Consider the following 18688-nt stretch of genomic DNA (forward strand, 5'->3'; position numbering starts at 1 on the left):
GTATTGAAAAAATACACCCCACCAAAAAGCAGAAAGAGACAAGATTCAGTATGGCCTTAAAATCCAACAGAGTTGATGCTTACTGACATGACATGCACTTACAGGCCTGCTTTTGACTGGATGGTGTGCCATTACCTTACATCCCTGCATGGATTGCTCCTTGTGCCTATGGGAACAAGGATCTTAAGCAAGAGCCAATGTTAGTGCAACATCAGTTGAGGAATCCTCCTTGCGTTGAGCGCCATTTGACATGGAAGGAGCCATTGTCATTAAGACATCACAGCACAGAAGTCATATCTATAAATAATCCTCTACTTGAGCTGCCTTCTAAGACCCAGCTAAGCAGATGTGTCCCTGTAACTACACAGCTCCAATCATAAAGTTAAAATTGTCTGTTTTTTTGAGAATTACTACTCCTGATGTCTCCCAACTTAGTTCAACCTTTCATAGTGACTTCAGGGATAATTCAAGTGACGTGTGACACAGAGAAGGGTATTGCAAGGAGCATGCAGAATAGTGTTGTGTTCAAGAGCTCTTGTTAGAGTTCAGAGAGTATGCATGGGATAGATTGCTTACATCTTCAACACAGTAGGTGAAGGGAGAAGTAGATGGACGCAGTGATTGTTTGTGACCATCTAAACTAAAGTCTGAAAATATGTGCTTGCAAGACCATGCCAGGTGCAAACCATAACCATATGTTCCTTCTGATTCTGCATTTGAGAACCTTCCTTTTTTTTTTTTTTTTTTTTTGAGCTTGCTTAGCTGAGTCATGTTGTTATTCACTTTGGGACTCTTTCTGTACTTTCATACACAGGAAGGTCATGTGGATTAGTTCAGTGGCAGACAGTAATCAGATGTGTCGCAGCAGCCAGCTACCTAAGTATCTGCAGAAATCTGGAATAAGGCAGAGCAAAGCCTAGTCCCAGTAAATAACAGGGTGGGTAGATCCTGGTAGCATGCATGCTAAAATTCATTTACTCTGATGGCAAAAAGAGCATCAGGAAAGGATGTATTTTATGATCATGAGCCTCTTTCTTCTGACCAGAAATAGCAGCACTCTTTCTGCTCGTCCTCATACCATGTCCATGAGGTTCATTCACAGCCTAGGAAGTGGGGAGTATTTTGGCTTTTTCATAGTGTGCCAGTTTAGAATGTAATTGTTTTTTTTACATTACATGGCACTGTTTTTTTTTCTTTCTTTTCTGATAGCTGCTATTTTTGTATGCAGAAGTGATTTTTCTTAGGTCTAGGCCATGCAGAATGGGCAGTTTTTTAGCTTAACATCAGAGAGAGAAGAAATTCAGCCCTGCAGAGTGTAGCTCTCATCTTTCTTCTCCAAGGCAGCCTACCATTTCTCATCTGGCTCCAGCTTCTGTCTTCTTAAGATAAGAAACAGTCTAAAAATGATATCTAGTGAAGATGTTGGGCTGCACATTTGAAGGCAGAGAAAACCTCTGCAGTTTTCTTAAAAGGTCAAGCTGACTGTGCGTCTGCTGTTGGCAATAGCTAATGGCTACTGACAACCCATGATTTTCACTTCCACCAAAGATATTTTGTGCGAAATTTTCATATTTTGGATGTGAAATCAACAGTAGATTTGACAAAAAACAGAATCTACAATAGGTGTAATTATCATACTCATTCTGCCTTTGACAAATAATGAAGTGACCCCATTTAATCTCCATGAAACCACACTTCAAGGTACTTTAAGAAATTATCTTTTGATTTGAGCTTAGCTCAAATTCAGAAAAGCGTTGCTCAAGTTTCTTGTCAGCACATATGATGGGCTCAGCTTGCATTCTGGAAAATGGTTTTGCATTACTGGAATATCAGTCAGAGGCTGCTGCTGCAAGGAGTGAGCTGCAATGCTAGCCTGTAATTGTAATGTGACTTAGTGCATTTGAAAGATGAAATGCAGTTTCACAGAAAGTGTAGTCTGGCATAAAAGCAAATATGGAAACAGTTTGTGTACCAGTTTGCTCATATTCACTAAAAGGTCCCAGCAAAGAGGCTCTTTGAGAGGATGTGAGCTCAGCTTGCCTCTGATACACAAAAATTTCCATCTGTTGAGTTCTGTTTGGCTTAACTAGAGAAGAAATACACAGTAAAAGGAAATAGGATTTTTGAATCTGAACAATTGTTTCCAAAGACTATTGCATGAGCCGATTATCTTCTACTAAATGAGAGAGGACACCAAGGGACACAGCACAAAGTTCCCAGAGTTGAATTTTTCTTAGACTATTACATACTTACTGAGGAATCACCTCATTTTCCAAATTTTCCTCAGCTACGTCAGAGAGCTGAATATACTTGGAGCCTATTTCATGCCACAAGGAAGACTAGTTTTTACCAGTTATCTTAACTGAGTGAATAGATTTATAGAACAATTGTCTACTTTTCACCTGCAACACTTTGCAGTTTATACTGACTGAAAAAACAGTTCACCACACAAAAATGTGTCTTAGAGTAGTAAGAAATGATTTGATGAATAGAATTAATTTCTATTCATTATACCATTCTAACATCCAGAAATGTGTAATGGAGGGTTTTCTTTGCCATCACTACTTGTGGAAGCAAAAAATGAAAAAGGAGCCCCCTCTGTGTGGAAGAGACCAACAAGGCTGAAAAGGACTTAAGAGATGTGTGTCTACTAAACTAAAGAGGCAAGAGATTTTGCCGATTTGCTGTAAGAGAAGGGATTTCTGTAGAAAGGAATTCTGTATTAGGACTACATACATGTATAAAAGGACTGTATTTTCCCAGGAAAATGTGTATTTGCCTGTTTGCTTTTTGGTGCCATTAGCTTGACATTCAGAAATTTGAGAGATCTAAGGATGATCTCTAGAAAAAAACAACAACAACAACAACAACAAAAAAAACTGCATGCAATTTTAAATGAGTTTGCACTAATTCTACCACACACAACTCCCATGCACCTGAAAAATGTGTTGTGACTTCACTTAAGTATCTTTGGTGCCATCTGAGGGTCCCTTTCCCACAGTTTCCTAGGTTCTGCACTTCATTAGAGGAATCTTCACCAAAAACTCTTAATCCTGGCAGCTTTCCTAGTAGAATCAATCTCAGTGATCAGTAATGACAAAAACAGCCTTGGTATTAGTATTTCACTTGATAAATTGCAGAGATCTAGGCTTCACTTACATTTGTCAACAGTGACTTTCCAGTGAAGTGCAAGGCATTTGAAAAATCACCTCTAATGTTTCAGGCTTGGGGGGGGGGGGGGGAAGTACTTTTTCAAACTATGAGAACATTTCCCTCATGCACCATTAAGCCAACTGGGGAGAAGGGAAAGCAGGACAGGGGTGGGAGTATGCTTGAGCCTCTAAAGATACGGTTGAATAGCCACATGCCAAATTATTTAAGCTTTATTCCTGTGAACCATACCATGTAATGATAAAGTGTTCCTGTTATGATACAGTGCACCACAAACCAGTAAGAGAGTCAAAATTTCCTTTCTATAAACCTGACCTTTCTTGGCTGCTGTGTCTGGGACTGCCCTCATTCATTAGTTGTGTGTATTAGTTGTTGTGTTGCATCTTCCTCATCTTCTTTTACATCCCCCGTGATGTTTCTATATGATTTGCTGGTGTCCCTATGTCCCCCATCTCTCCTGCAAACGCAGATGCCATCTGTGTGCTGGGGTTACTTGGATCTATCTTGCCTCTGCACTGTTCTCTTCTGTCCAACTTAAAGCTCAGTTTGGGACAACATTTTGCAGAAGAGTGGCTGGTGATTTGGAGTAAATACAGCTGTTTGTCTATGCCAAGATCACCTGTGCTTCCCCCTTCTTTAGGGAGACAAACCTATCAATTCTGCTGGTAGGGCAAATACAGGTGTCGTCTGAGGATGCCATTCCAGGACAGGCATGTCAAGAGGGTGAATCATTCCATCTGTTGCTAGCATCATCTATTAATTGTTAAAATTAGAATATGTGAATGCCAAACCAAAAGCACAGGTTAATGTGGATGGAAAATGGTCTGACATGTGGAATGCGTGATCTCTGCTGGCTCTTCAGTGGGCAGTTTAAGCAACATGTTGTCACTGCTGAATGGTGACTCTGGTTTTCTTTGAACATTGGCTGTGTACTGGAAGGTGTAATGGAGAATTTAAATAGCAGTGTTAGATCACAAGGTTTCAAATGGTATCTGCACTGACCTTGCCATTAGTTCAGAAGCCCCTATAGCTCACAGAAGTGGAACATGCTGCTAAGCGTTTTTTTGTTATTATTATTTACTTACAAGGTTTTAACACCATAGTGCTTTCTTTGAAAGTATAGAGTACACAGTGAAAACAAAAACAAAACAAAAAAAAGCAACAATAACAACAACAACAACAACAACAACAACAAAAACTGTCATTAAATTACTGATCAAAATAAACCTCTTTCTGGAATGTGACCAGTCTGAAGTATGGATGGGGCCTCAGGAGCCACAGTACAGGTCCTCCTGTACTGGAGGACCACATGTGCAGTGACCCCAGATGTCACACTAGTATGAGATATGTCTTTCCCACTATTCTGAGCACGTACTCTGCACCTTCTATGACTGTATACATGTCCCCTTGATTTTGGCTCCCAGCCATTTTGTCTTTCAGAACTGACACAGTTTCCAAGTTTAGGATGAGCCCATCTTCTCTCTGTCTTTTGCCTTGTTATAATGCTACCTCAAAGAGAAGGCAGGTGTTTCCCCATGTTTGTGGGAAAAGGTATTATTGCTCTGTGATCTGAGAAAGTCTTAAGGTAAAAAGTTATTATGTGTATTTCATAACTTATTTAGGGATATTTCTTGATAACAGACTATGCTGGACCCTGACATATTTAGTCTAGGTGATCTACCGGTGCAAAAAATTTACTTCACATTCCAACTCCTAATGGCCTACCACTGTGTTCTTTTTTTTTTTTTTTTTCCTTTCTTTTTCCCCCCCCTACTTCTCCATCTCAACCCAGACATATAAAATTCCTGAGGTAAGATCAACAAGGTACATAAATAGAGCAAATGACTATTAAGATAGTCTGGACAAAAAGACTGGAGATAAAAAAAAAAAAAGGATTAAAAAAAAAAAAGAATGGTCTGAGGGGGGAAAAAAAGTTCTGAATTAAGACAAATCTTTGTTTCTAATTCTAGGTCCTTCTTCAGTTATCAGCAATGATGATGATTCAGCCAGCCCTCTCCATCACATCTCAAATGGCAGTAACACTCCATCTTCTTCTGAGGGGGGTCCTGACGCAGTCATCATTGGGATGACAAAGATTCCCGTCATTGAAAATCCTCAGTACTTTGGCATTACCAACAGTCAGCTCAAGCCAGACACCTGTAAGTACAAACAAATATATGTATTCCAGTCATTCATTATTCATGTGCAAGTGCTGGGGCTCCTTAACAGAGAAAAGAGAAAAAAAAAAAAAGTCTAAATTCCTGGGAGTGGAAGGGTGGGATTAAAATATATGCAGTTTGTTAAAAATACATGGGATGAACTGCTTTACATCTGTCAAAGCCAAATTCAGCCCTTTTAATGAGTTAATTAAGACATCAGTGTTATGCTCAAAGCCCAGTCCATATTCCATCAAAGTCACTGGTAGCCTTTCCATTGATTTCAGTGGTCTTTAGCCAGTCTTGTGCACTGAATGCTTTTCTGGGACAAAACAAATGCTGGGTCAAAAAGAAAGTCAGTATTGTTACATACTCACTGCTCTCAATTTGGTAATGAATATAACCTAATTTTGAAATGTGAGCATTTGTAAAGGTATAAGAATAATAAGGACTAAAAATTCCATTATTTTAGTTTAATTGTATAATTCAATCTCTGTAACTGGAAAAATGTTGAAAAACAGAGCAGGAGGTTGCTCAGTGGACAACAGATGTCACTTACACATTATTTCATATTCAGTTAGAAACAGATAAAATGTGAATAGGTACATAGTGTTAAAAATAATTAACTCTTTATAGTTAAAAAAGAATATCCCTAACTGCAGCTACTATTCTTCAGTTGTAGAATTAGGTATGTGAAATGTTGATTTTTGAACCAGCAATTAGCGTTGTAGCAGATAACTGGAAAAAAAATACCTAAGTGGTATTGTGATTATTAACAACGGCAGTACTGCTTTTTTTTTTTTTTTTTTCATCAGTACATTTAGGTATTTAAGTATATCAGCCTTCTTTGTGTGTCTGTGTGTGTGTGTATATGAATAAACATACATTTCTGGAGTGTCCATGGATGTGTTTCTCTGGGAAGTCAGTCCAGAGATTTCCAGTGCAGCTGTTGAGCATTGGATGTGCAACTAAGGGATGATACAACCTATTTCTATCCTAACCAGAATGATACGGCTTCAAAAAACAAGTTGTTTTTTGGGGGCTTACTACCTAGATCAGAAAACTTTGCCTCCGACTTTGAAAAGTTTAAATTGCATGATAGGAATCTTGCTTGACTTGTGAATGAGTGCTTGCATGCATATACATATGCATGATCTCTAAGGTTGTAAAGACTGATGCTGGACTACTTAATTCTGAATATTGACGCTCATCTACATCTCAATTATTACTCTAAGCACAGTCCACAAAAAATGATCCTGCCATGAAAGATGAGGGATATTTCTGCTTTTTCTGCTTTTATTATATATCCCTGATGTTCCTTTACTATGGTTTTTTTTGTTGTTTTTTTTTTTTTTTTTGGGGGGGGGGGGGCACTATTTTATGATTAGAAGTGCCCAATTATCTCTTCCACCAGACCATATTTGTATAATTTGGCCTAGCATATGTGGTGGGATGCATTAAATAATCACTGATTTGCTGATACTTGATCAGCACAAGGAAAATGTTATACAGATGCATTGTGATTAGAACATTAATTCCTGTGAAAAATAGAAGCCACTAGGGAATCAGAAATGGGCAACATGCCCACTAGAGCTCTTTAATGTTATATAAAAGGCCATGCTTTTAAATATGAGGCTACTGTACCTCCGTTCCCAGCTGCATTAGACAATGTTATAATTGTTTAAATAAACATCAGTGACTACAGAGTATTTCACTTTCAACGTTAATGTTGAAACAACATACATGCTGTTCTGAGCAAAAAAATAACACAAACTGTACCAAAACACAAAATCCTCTCACATTTAGTAAGATGCACATTAAGTACAATCGCATTAAATCACAGCTGAGTAGTGCTAAGTAGGTCCTGATCCTAAAAATACATAAGTCTGTGTTTGGTTTTGTGTGCTGCAATGAAACCCACACGGTGTCAGGGAAATTAATCACAGTACATGAAGTTCAGCTTGTGCATAAATGTTTGCAGGATGAGGCTCAAGGCTTTGCTTTGGTGCTCCAGGGAGACATGTGGGACTGATGCTTTGCATTTTGCCACATCGCCATGGTGGTCCCAGTCTTTGTGTTTTATTGTTGTAGCAAAGAAAATAAGGTAAACTGTGGCAGTATATAAACCAAGACATATATCTCCTAACACACTGAGCATCTGTCCAATAAAGAAGGTAATACAAATTGTCTGGGATAAAAATGGTCTTCCCATGAATGATTTCACATACTCTGTCCTTCTGCCTCTCTCACTCACTTGTTACTACAGAGCTGTACTTAAACTGCCAGCTTCCTCCTGATGTGCATATCTGGTATTTATAAAGCTCTAAGTTAAGTACCTCTCATACCTTTTTCCTGTTTACGATAATGCCAGCACCAGATATCATCTGGTTTCATCTTCAGCAAGATAATTAACATTTATGGTTATTTCCTAGTTGGTCTAAGTTCCATTGTCTGCTAACATTAAACACAGCAACCACTGACAGTCATGCTGGAAATGATTCTGAAGTATTTAGTGTACGTACGTTATTGTGTGGAAAAAGGTGAGACTTTGAGCTGGATGAAGGTGTATGCAGATTGAATTGCAGTTTTCACAAATTAAAGGAGTACATCTGCTCTGAGTAGCAAGTAGAGTTTCCTTATCAACATAACAGGTATTTTGACTTCTCAACAGATGATAATTTCCAAGTACATTGGGAAGTATTCAAAGTGCATGTGTTTAGAAGAAAATAAAACAATGTTTTGTGACCAATTTCATTTGAAATTCCACCACTGGATCAGTAAATTGCTACTTTAGCTACTGAGTAACTAAATCCTAAAAAGTAATGGCTTCTAAGGAATCAAAGTCTCAGGCTAAAAGTTGTAGCACATCCCTGCTCCTGAGACACAATCTTCAAGGTGGGAAATGCAAACTGATAAAGACCAAAGTCTCAGTGACTTCAGGGGCTGTTTTTCAGTCATCACTCAGAAGGACTGAATTTCTGTCCCATGTTTCAGCCCAAGTGCTCATATGCACCTGTAATTGGCAAAGCAGTAGAAGATTACCCTTCATCTTGCAACTGGTACTGTTTGATACTTCCAGTTCCAACTGCCCACCATCTTGACTATTCATGTGCCTTGCTAGCAACCTCACTGATGCTGCTTTGGCACTTCTCTATCTGCCAACCTGTCCCAACACTCCTGACTCTTCTCTGCTGTGGAGCATTGTTTGCTTCTTGCTCATATACCACTCCAATATTGTGACTATTTCTACCTTGGAAGTTTAGTCTGTGGTGCACTGACATGTTTCAGACACATACCAGATTTCTTGGTTCCTCTCTATGTGAAATCAATTGGTAATTTCTGTTGGTGGTACGTAGCTAACAGTGACAACTGTATTTTTTTTTTTTTTCATGAGAGAGTTTACCACCTGGAGATGGTGAAACACTCTTTGCACTTGATTCATTATAAACCACATTGTGTTATATTAGCATCAACCTGTAAACCTTTTACCTAGGAATTACCAACAGTATTAAATTGCTGCTGTTAAAAATCAGGCCATAACTTTGTAGCGAAGTAACACTCTCAGGTGCAGAGACCTTTCATGGATGGCAAACCTTGAAAAGATTTTTCTCCTCTGAAATCAAATGGTTGATCTAGTATCTTGCAGGCATGGTAGCTAACCATTGCTAAAAGGCTGGCTTCACTAATCCTATGAGATGTCACAGCACCTTATCTATTTGATCTTTTCATTAAAAAAATCAAAAAAATAGTCTTCTACATTCCTATATGGAAGTTGTAGTTGCTACAGTTATCAACGGAGCTTGATGGACCTGTTGAAACAGGGTGGAAGGAAAAAAGCAATTAAGCCCACATACAGCTCTGGCCGTTCTTCATTCATCACTTAACTTCCTGCATAGGTCTTAGGATATATCAGCCAATTGCTGTTACATTTCAGTGATTAATGTTGGAAATGCAGCCAGTAAATGACATTGTTGTGCTGGGTAGTAATGTGAAAAGCAAAACCTGAGAAGAAGGCATGCGAAAGACTTACTTTCAGGCATTTTCGTTTTCATTTCAGTGATTCTTACACCATTTAGCTAGTGGTGATCTAGTTTTCTTCTGACTTATCTTATTCTGTGACTATAGTTTTCTTTTTAAGGAATATAAACCAGACTATTGTTGTCTTTGTTAGGCAGCAAAGTTGCAGAAATTCAGTGGAAGAGCCCAAATTGAGACTCTCAGGGCAGACCTTAGATATGAAGCTCATTGCAAATGGTTTTTGCATTTGGGGAATAAAATTGTTCTCTGAATATCGTCCCAATAGGAACCACCCTGCACCCCCACCCCAAGAAGTAATCATGGCTGTTGGGTGCAACTGAAAAGAAGGTGGAACTTTCATGAAGAGGTTTGTAAGGTCCAGATTTCAGGCCCGTGAGGGTGAATAAATACCAACTGCACTAGTGTCAGTTTGCCCTTCACAGCATATCCATGCTTTCATTTGATTTTGTACCTTAAGATATTGATGGTAGAAAATAGCATACTGGGCAGGCTTGTTAGTTAGTGTGTGATGTAATGGCAAGATGTTTTCAGTGACTGGCCATACCCTTGGCCTCTGTGTTTCAGATGATATGATGTGGATTGTGGCTTGCAAGTGGGAAATTGGTATGTATTCATGGGTAGTCTTAATATTTGGTCTATATTTCTGCAGTACAGGGTGTTCCTTCAAGAACCAGAGTGTGAATGTGCACTTTAGATATATACATTGGGTAAAAAAAAATGTAGTGCAATCTTCAGATTTACTTCTGTTATTTTATAAAAATGAAAGGTTGTCCTGACATGCTTTAATATTTGTGCTTCACCTGCACTTGTATTAGCACACAAATAGCATCCCTATTCTTACAATAATGTGTTGAGGAAATAGGTGGTTATGTAGACTCCACTGAAAAGTAATAATAATTATTGTACTTAGCTTGACTGCTTTCAGTATTTTACCATCTGTGAGTGTCTTAGTTCAGGTTCTAGTGGATATACATAGAAAAATGCATTTGAATCATTTGAGCTAGTGGACAAGATGCTGTCTACATGCCCACTGTGAAAAATTACTGTATTTCTTCTGTTGGCTTCTGTTAAGGAAAGTCAGCAGCTGTTTATAAGTTGATCAAAATAATTTTTGTAACTTTATTTTAATATATTTTGCTGATCTGAAATATATATATTCCCCTCTCCTATCCCACTCTGAACACTGAACTTACCAACTTACTACTTACTTTCAGGCATTTTCGTTTTCATTTCAGGGGTTCTTACACCATTTAGCTAGTGGTGATCTCGTTTTCTTCTGACTTACCTTATTCTGTGACTATAGTTTTCTTTTTAAGGAATATAAACCAGACTATGGTTGTCTTTGTTAGGCAGCAAGGTTGCAGAAATGCTCTGCTTTTGTCCACCACCTTTTGGAATGACTTTTATAGGAGAAAAGAAATAGGAGTGTTAATTCTTGTCATTTTATCATGACTCCCATAGAATTGGACATTAAAGCCACATTTTTGAGTCTGGTGATGATCTCAGATTTCATTTTAAAGGGGAAAAATTGTGAAGAAGATCTTGAGAATGTAAGCCAGAACCCAAAAGTCTGAGAAAACAGAAAGAGATCTGGATTTGTGTTCCTTCTGTTTATTTTGTTTATGGCACTGTGATTCTTTTCAAGCTTCTTTCACAATGCAGTAGCACTGAGCATGGCGGTAGCACTGAGCAGGGCTGCAGCATATTGGGGTGCAGAGCTGGCCACCTCTGCCAGCCAGGGGTGCAGCCCTGGCTCAGCCTCCATGCAGAGCAGAGGGCAGCCAGGGCAGACTCCTGGACCCTCAGACATGCATTACTTCTCCCAGGAGGCTGGTGGAAGGGTGCAGCTGCTTGTAGCTCAGACCAGTTGTTTCTGTGGCTTTGATCACTCAGGCCTCAACAGGCCTTTGATCTGATGCCGGGCTGACAACCTTCTCCCTAGTCCTTGGATAACTATCAAGGGACCATTTGATAAGAAAAAAAAAGAACTGGTTGTCTACATTACCAGGGCAAGTTTAACAGAAAGAGGGTTTGTGGTCACTTGGGGTGTATTTCTCAGGCATCCTTGCCCCAGGAGCTCCACAGGAGAGCCTGTCCCCAGCACATGTGCTTCTGCTATGGCAACATCTCCTTCTTCTCTCTCAGGGCATGGGCTTTCACTGTGGAGTGGGGACATGAGAATCTGGCAACATGAAAACAGTAGGCAAAAAGGAAATTCACCAGGAGAGAGCCTGTGTGCTTCAGGGATCTGCCAAATGTTTGACCCACAGCAGAAGATGTGTTCATTGCTCTGTAGGGCCCATCCTACACAGTGTCATTTAAAAATCCAAAATGGCTCAATGAGCCAACTGCAAGCATTGGACAATCTCTACTTGAATTTATCTCCCATATAACAAATGTGGCATGTTCCAGGTTGTATCTGTCAGGTTACACTCTCCTAGAATTTTCAGGAATAGGTGTAATTTTTGACATGCGTTACACATTAAAAATACAGACTATGTACCAATACACAGAATAAGGGTCTCCCACGAGAAAGACTCTGTCAGCATTTTCATCTCTTTTGAAAGGCTTTTACATCTCAGTGACAACAAAAGAAAATCTGCTGTTGTGGTTTCTTAGACAGCTAAACTGTAAGCCTGGGGATTTTCCATCAACTCCCAAAGTTTTCAGAGCTGAAAATTTATAACCAGCTCATTTTCCTATAAAGGACAGCCTAACCTCAGCAGCCAGAGCACAGAGGAGCAAAAACAATCAATCTTTGTGAAATCCATACCGAGTGGAAGCACCTCGCTACCCAAGCTGAACTTGCCAGACTTGACATTCATTGGCAGTTGTTGTTCAGAAGCGGGGAGAATTAACAGGGCACTCACTTCACCAAAATTAGAATTTTTAGATGCTGAAAGCCAAAGAACTTTAAATGCTGCAAAATAAGGATGAATGAGTTTGAGATTATGAGGAATGATATACATGTCAAATGTACTGCTTGTCCTGTTCCCATTGTGTGCCTTACTCTAAAGATATTTTATGGGCTAGATAGAGCAATAAGGACATATGAAAATGTATTTTGTCGGCTTGACTAAATATTTTTGTATTTTGTATTGCATTTTTCAATCCATGATTGCAGTCACCACTTAAATTACGTGTCTTTGCAATTGTTCATCAAGACATGCATATGTCAAAGATGTCAACCACATACATAGGTGGTATATTTCCTTAGCTGTGTTTGACCTTTATTAGCTTGGCAATTGAATTGTCCCCCAGACACATCATATTGAGTCTCACATAATTTTCCCAATAGTCTGGTCTCATACTTCCTCTGCCTAATAAATAAAATGGAACAGGGAATAAATAAATTTGTAAGAAATTAGATTTTTTTTAACACCTGCTGCTCATTCTGAGTCTCAGTAGACATGGTTTCTTTTTTCAACCAGATGGAAAAATTTCTCCCAAAGGCTGAACCTTTCGACTTGAGCAGTGGAGAAGTTTACCTCTTTAAAGATTCAGAGTTGGAAGTAAAGGGTCTATTTCCACATTTATTGTAGAGGTGAACCTATAGAATCATATTGTCCCCAAAAGTTACTTGCATTCTGGTAATGATCCATCCATGAACTCCTTTTATACCTGGTAAAAAAGGCAAGCAGTTACATGATCAGCAAAATGCTTGCATTTCATTACACAAAATGGTGTTCTATGACCTGAATTATTTGGTAAACTCTGACTTGCACTGGGAGTCCTACTGCTGGAAATGCAAGTACAAGTACAACTTCGACTCTGGTCTGTAATTTATGTTATCAACTAGAAATACAGCACATGAAACATAGCTCCAGCTAAACAGCAGATATTTTGGAAGGAGATATGAGCAACTAAGACCCAAAGAATGCATTTCAGTTATAAAGACAGAGTATGAGAGGAGACAAAGTGAGACATGCACTCTTAGTAAAGTGCCTGGTGTCAACATTCAGGAAGAGTGTGTTTTTGTCCAGAGAGTTGTTGTGTAAATTTGTCAGGTTAACTTCAGTTTAGCATGCTGTTCTCCAGCAGAGCACTGAAATTCACTTTCAGCATCAAGCCCCACCATAGCCTTAATGTTAAATGCACACTTAAGGACATTATGAAAGATAAAGTGAAATTAAACACATACATAAACATTCTCTGCAATTAGGGTAGTAGTCAAGATGAAAAAAAAAGCAACAACAAAAAAACACACAGCACTTTTTTAGTAGGTAGCATTGCTACCTTCAGTTTGTCATTTGACAATACAACAGCATTAGAAATACATACACTATTTTGGCACCAAAATATGTAGCTTAATCAGTAATACATAGATGACAAATAGCACCATTTATATTGTAATGATTTAATTATGCCTTTCAGACTCCATGCTGCATAGTAAGTTCTAGGTATGTTCTTTTTATATGCAGAAACCTGCATATGTGTGTAAATGCATAATGGGAGGGAAAAAGAAAGAAAAAGAAAAAGAAAAAGAAAAAGAAAAAGAAAAAGAAAAAGAAAAAGAAAAAGAAAAAGAAAAAGAAAAAGAAAAAGAAAAAGAAAAAGAAAAAGAAAAAGAAAAAGAAAAAGAAAAAGAAAAAAAGAAAGAAAAAGAAAAAGAAAAAGAAAAAGAAAAAGAAAAAGAAAAAGAAAAAGAAAAAGAAAAAGAAAAAGAAAAAGAAAAAGAAAAAGAAAAGGAAAAAGAAAAAGAAAAAGAAAAAGAAAAAGAAAAAGAAAAAGAAAAAGAAAAAGAAAAAGAAAAAGAAAAAGAAAAAGAAAAAAGAAAAAGAAAAAAAAGAAAAAGAAAGAAAAAGAAACATTACAGAGCTTAAAATGGGTAGTACTTATAATTAAGCTTAACGGGAAAAAAGTAATCCATTGTGAAAACCTCTTTATCATGAGCCTAAGCATGGGAGCAGGATTAGGCCTTTGATTTATTCCTTGTGTCAGTGAGAGCTTTGGCTAAATAAGAAATACAGATAACAGGGAAGCAAGATAGTACAAATAAGAATAAAATCAGAATAAATAAAATAAAATAAGAAATAAAAATATATAAATATGTATAAATATTAGCTCTGATAAATACTGAAGTAAGAGAAAATCAGAACTAAATCAAATAACTTTGTAGCCAAAACAATATCATAAATCCTACTTTTATTTTCTAGAGGTCATCACCAAGTAGTTGCATCATTATTGAAAATCACGAGTGTGTAAAATGTAGTTAGCCCAGAGCTAACTATTCACTCAAAGATTATTTTCTCATACCCACCAGGACTGCAGAAGGGCCTGCTGGCTTCTCTGAATATGTGCTTACCCTCTATTTTACATGTTTCTGTGTATGCATGAGGGTGTACTGGCTTGCATAGCAGGCTCTGTGCCCAGTAAGAGCTTCACCTGCTCTGTCCCTCTCTTTACTACATCATGGTTGACAGATTCAGTACTAGAGGTGTTTTCCCCACAGTGGTGGATCTTCCCATTAGTAGTGGGTCCATGCAGCTGGGACATGGAAAGCTGTACTCCTGCCCCATTCCCCCTTACAAGAAGGAGGGCTCACTAGCTGCTATGGGGTTGCTGATCTCCCAGACTATCTTAGTCTGATGTCTGTGCGGCTTCATTGACATTCTGTCTTGAGAAAACTCTCCCAACAAAAGTAACATCAAAGTTTGTATGAGTGAATATGTTCAGCTTGTTTTTGACAGGGAGTTGCTGGGGAGCATCTCATTGCCTCACGGTTAGCTCCACTTGTGTTATGGCATAGTGTAGGTCAGCAACAAAGGAAATGTAGCAGCCTTTTAAAATGTTGTCAGAGATAAAAACACTTTGTTAATACTCTGAAATATTCTGTAAAATATTCTTCAAATCAGTCTTCCAGCATTAATATTTTAATTAAACCTTTCAATAGGCTTCTCATTTTTCACAACAGCATTTGGGGAAAAATTATAAGACTTTTTTTTTTCCTTTTTTTAAATTATTTTTTTTTTTCACCAAGATTTGTTAATATACCTGCTTTATCTTGGACATATAATCTATATGGTAGAATACATGAGCTCACCATTTTCTGACATTTAAAAAATATGATTACACAGGTAGGCAAGTCTAGGAACATGCTTCTGTCATTAATTAGCACAAATAAAAACCCAATGGCTAAAATGTATCTTTATGGTCATCTTCAGATGACCTCCTTTTCCCCTTTCCCTTAAGCCAGCTTTATTTGGGTTTGTTGGACAGAAGCAATAGGGCCTCTCAGTACCAGCTTCTCTCTGTCAAAGATGTAGAAGGGTCCTCTGCTTACTGGGGCTGTAACTGAGGGGTGAAGGCAACTCTTGGGCACAGCAGTTCCTACGCTGTGAGGGTTGGTATGAATTTCTCAGCAGCTGACCAGGTAGTTGAGCAGGCCATTCCACAGAGGACAGGTTTATCGCTCTTTGAAGGCCAGTATATCACATGTATGCAAGAAGCATACAGATCTGATATAGGGTGAACACTTGCTATATCTTATCTTTAGCCCATCAATGCCCACAATAATTAATCACTATTATTTGCACGTTGCTGAGGAATCACCATGATTGAAGTATAAGACCCCTGCAAGAGAAAAAGTGTCAAGTGACTGAAGTCAAGACCCTGCAATGAGGTCTGAAATAGTTAAAGTTCTATTGATGAAAAGTTGTGCAATACCTTTAGCTAACAACTTGTGCATTAGCTTTTGGGGGCAATTAAACAGAAACATTTTAATTAAAAACATATTGCATGGGAGTATTGTTTGCATTTAGAAAAAATACATGGTATGTGCATACCAATTATTGACTGTTTCTCTAAATTTCAGTGTATCTCTGTAAAGCCAATCTTATCTCTAGGGATTTAATTTTATTTTTTAATTTATGCATTATGGAAATCCAAGTTCCATTCTCAGATGTCAGCTTGGCACATGAAATGAGAATCTCAAAGGTATTCAAGTGCTAAAGTATTCAAGTCAACGATTTACTGGTTTTCTGAAAAGCCCTTGAACAGATTGGAAACCTAAAGTCTAGTCAGTAGGAATCAGATTCTTAATCAGCTTAGTACTTTGGACAATTCCAGTAAATGACTGACTCTTCTTTCTACACCTTAATACCTTTGAAATTTGTTTGTTGGAGACTCTGTTTAAGTCAGAGGGAACTTAGGTCACAGGGTGCGGGAAAAGGCTTTCAGTCTCCAAGAGAATCCCTTGAGCAGCATTCAGTTGTATCCAACGATTAGAGCCAGAGTTAAGGTGATGGAAAGCTCTCTTCATGAAGGCACTTCCTCCTCCTCTTCCTTCCCCCTACCTTGGTTTGTTTCCCACAGCACTGTAGAGAAAGAATGGAAAATTGGACACTCTATCGTGTAGTTATTTGTGCTCAGGACTGGATAGTTAGAAGCTAAATCTAAATTCAAATAACCTCCAATTTGTATCATTTTGAGGAAAATACAGATCTGACATAATTTTGAACTGCCATTACAAATATCTTTTTTGAGCCATGGTTCCAGTTAGTATATTTCTGTGATGACACCATTCTCACACGGCTTCTCATATTTCTGAATGTTGTTTATGATCTGTTTAGATTTGGTTTCTTAGGCTGTCTTTCAAGGATGTTCTCTCATTTATTTATTTATTTATTTATTTATTTGCCCACAGCTTGAAGGCCTGTGGCTGCCTTAACCAAAACAAAACAAAAAACAAACAAACAAAAAACCTGAAAACAATACCCATCGAGGGGAACATGTCCCACACAAAGTAGGGAGGAACTGAAAAAGGGTGAAACAAATGGAAAAGAAACAAAAGAACATCAGTCTCAGCCTTTGGCAAAGAAATAACAATACATGACTGATTTGCTCTGACTGCCTTTGCAGGAGGACATGATTTGTCTTGTCCCTGTTTTATTCTCATCAGAAGAAAAGCAACTGCTTTGCTGTATTTGCAGTCTCCACTCAAGAGGCTGTTGAGACTGGAATAGCAATAGGATTGCCTCCAGACAGAAATGCATTGACCAACACCATGTGGGAAAACTTGAAAACCTCCTTCTTGTGTGGTAAAATGCAAGGCAAAAGCTTATGGACTCAGTCTTTCATCCTCTGATTTAAAAATGGAAGTACCCGGTTAGACAGGGCTGCTCCCTCCAGGACTGTCAGTTTTGTAACGTGCTTGTGGTGCTTGGGTCTTTGAAGCTCACATGTGTCACCAGAAGTGCAGAAAGGTGTTTTATCTTTAGCTGGGAGCCAAATAAGCTGTGCTATCATGATGGCTATGTTGATGGCAAATTCTCACCTTATTTTGCCTACTGTATCTGCACAGCTTGGGAATGGACATATTGCTACAGTGGATCTCAGTAGTAACGTTCTGGAGCCCGTACGTGGCTGGTTCTGCATAGATTAGAAACCCTTCATCAAATAGGTGTCTAATAATCCTTAAGCAGTGTGTTTCTTCCAGATCTTCCAATACCAGGAGTTTGTCTTAAGCTTTGCAATACAAAGATTGATTTCGTCTTTAAATGCTAGCTCTGAGTAAACCAGTAGATATTCCCTGTGTGGTTCCCTGTAGTGGTATAGCAGTGGTAGGCAGCTTCACAGACATCATCAACACACCACCATCTCAACATACTGTCTTCCTGTGGCCAATTGGACTGGGTGAGCAGAGAAGAGGGATCAGAAGCAGTTAAAAGGTGCAGGTTGCCTGCTGACATCCTTGCTGTTGCAGCGTGACAGGTGCTGATGGCAGTGGCCAGTGCTGGCCTCTGACTCCCTCAGTGGCCAAAAACTCATGCAATTTGCCAGAAATAGCAGTGGTGCCTGGAGAAGTGACTGCTGCCAGGTGCCCACCCCTCTGCAGCTGAGAAGTAGGTTCACCATCTTTCAGTGCCTCCAGCCCATGTATAAGCTGCCTTCAACTTCAGGCTGCCTCAATTCTCCAGCCACCACAGGATTCATGAGCTGGACCTCTTCAGCTGCCACTGGCAGCCCCAGCAGGCATCAGCAGTGATGCTAAAATGCTCTTTGCTGAACTCAGACATGTCTGCAGAATCCTTTCAGTCTTGTGCTTCACCCTGGGAGGAGACATTTGGTGCACTTTTTCAGCAAGACATGGCCTCAGACAGTAAATCACAGTACTCACCCTGGAGATGTCCTATGGGAGCACAGACTGAAGCCTCAAATTCATGTGTGCCTGCTTGAAGAATGTATTTTCTTTTTCTCTTAACTTTTGCTTCTGGAGTCCTCTCCAGAAGCTTTTTTCCAGGCTTTGCTTTCTTTGCAGGTATAGTGAACCCTTCTGAAAGTTAATTTGAATTCTGCTATTTCCAAGAATCCTTACCTTGCTG

The 18688-nt window shown here is 38.8% G+C and overlaps 1 protein-coding gene across 5 annotated transcripts in view; it reads left to right on the forward strand.

Annotated features, from left to right (window-relative positions):
• The window catches only part of NTRK2 (neurotrophic receptor tyrosine kinase 2), a 201750-nt gene that overhangs the window by 112532 nt on the left and 70530 nt on the right, over positions 1-18688 (forward strand). For all 5 annotated transcript variants that reach the window (XM_068666489.1, XM_068666491.1, XM_068666488.1 and 2 more), the window contains one exon: positions 5142-5330. In XM_068666489.1, coding sequence (XP_068522590.1) covers positions 5142-5330 — 189 coding nt within the window. The remainder of the gene's footprint in view (positions 1-5141; positions 5331-18688) is intronic.

This window comes from Anas acuta, chromosome Z (assembly GCF_963932015.1).
Source record: "Anas acuta chromosome Z, bAnaAcu1.1, whole genome shotgun sequence".
Taxonomy (NCBI): domain Eukaryota; kingdom Metazoa; phylum Chordata; class Aves; order Anseriformes; family Anatidae; genus Anas; species Anas acuta.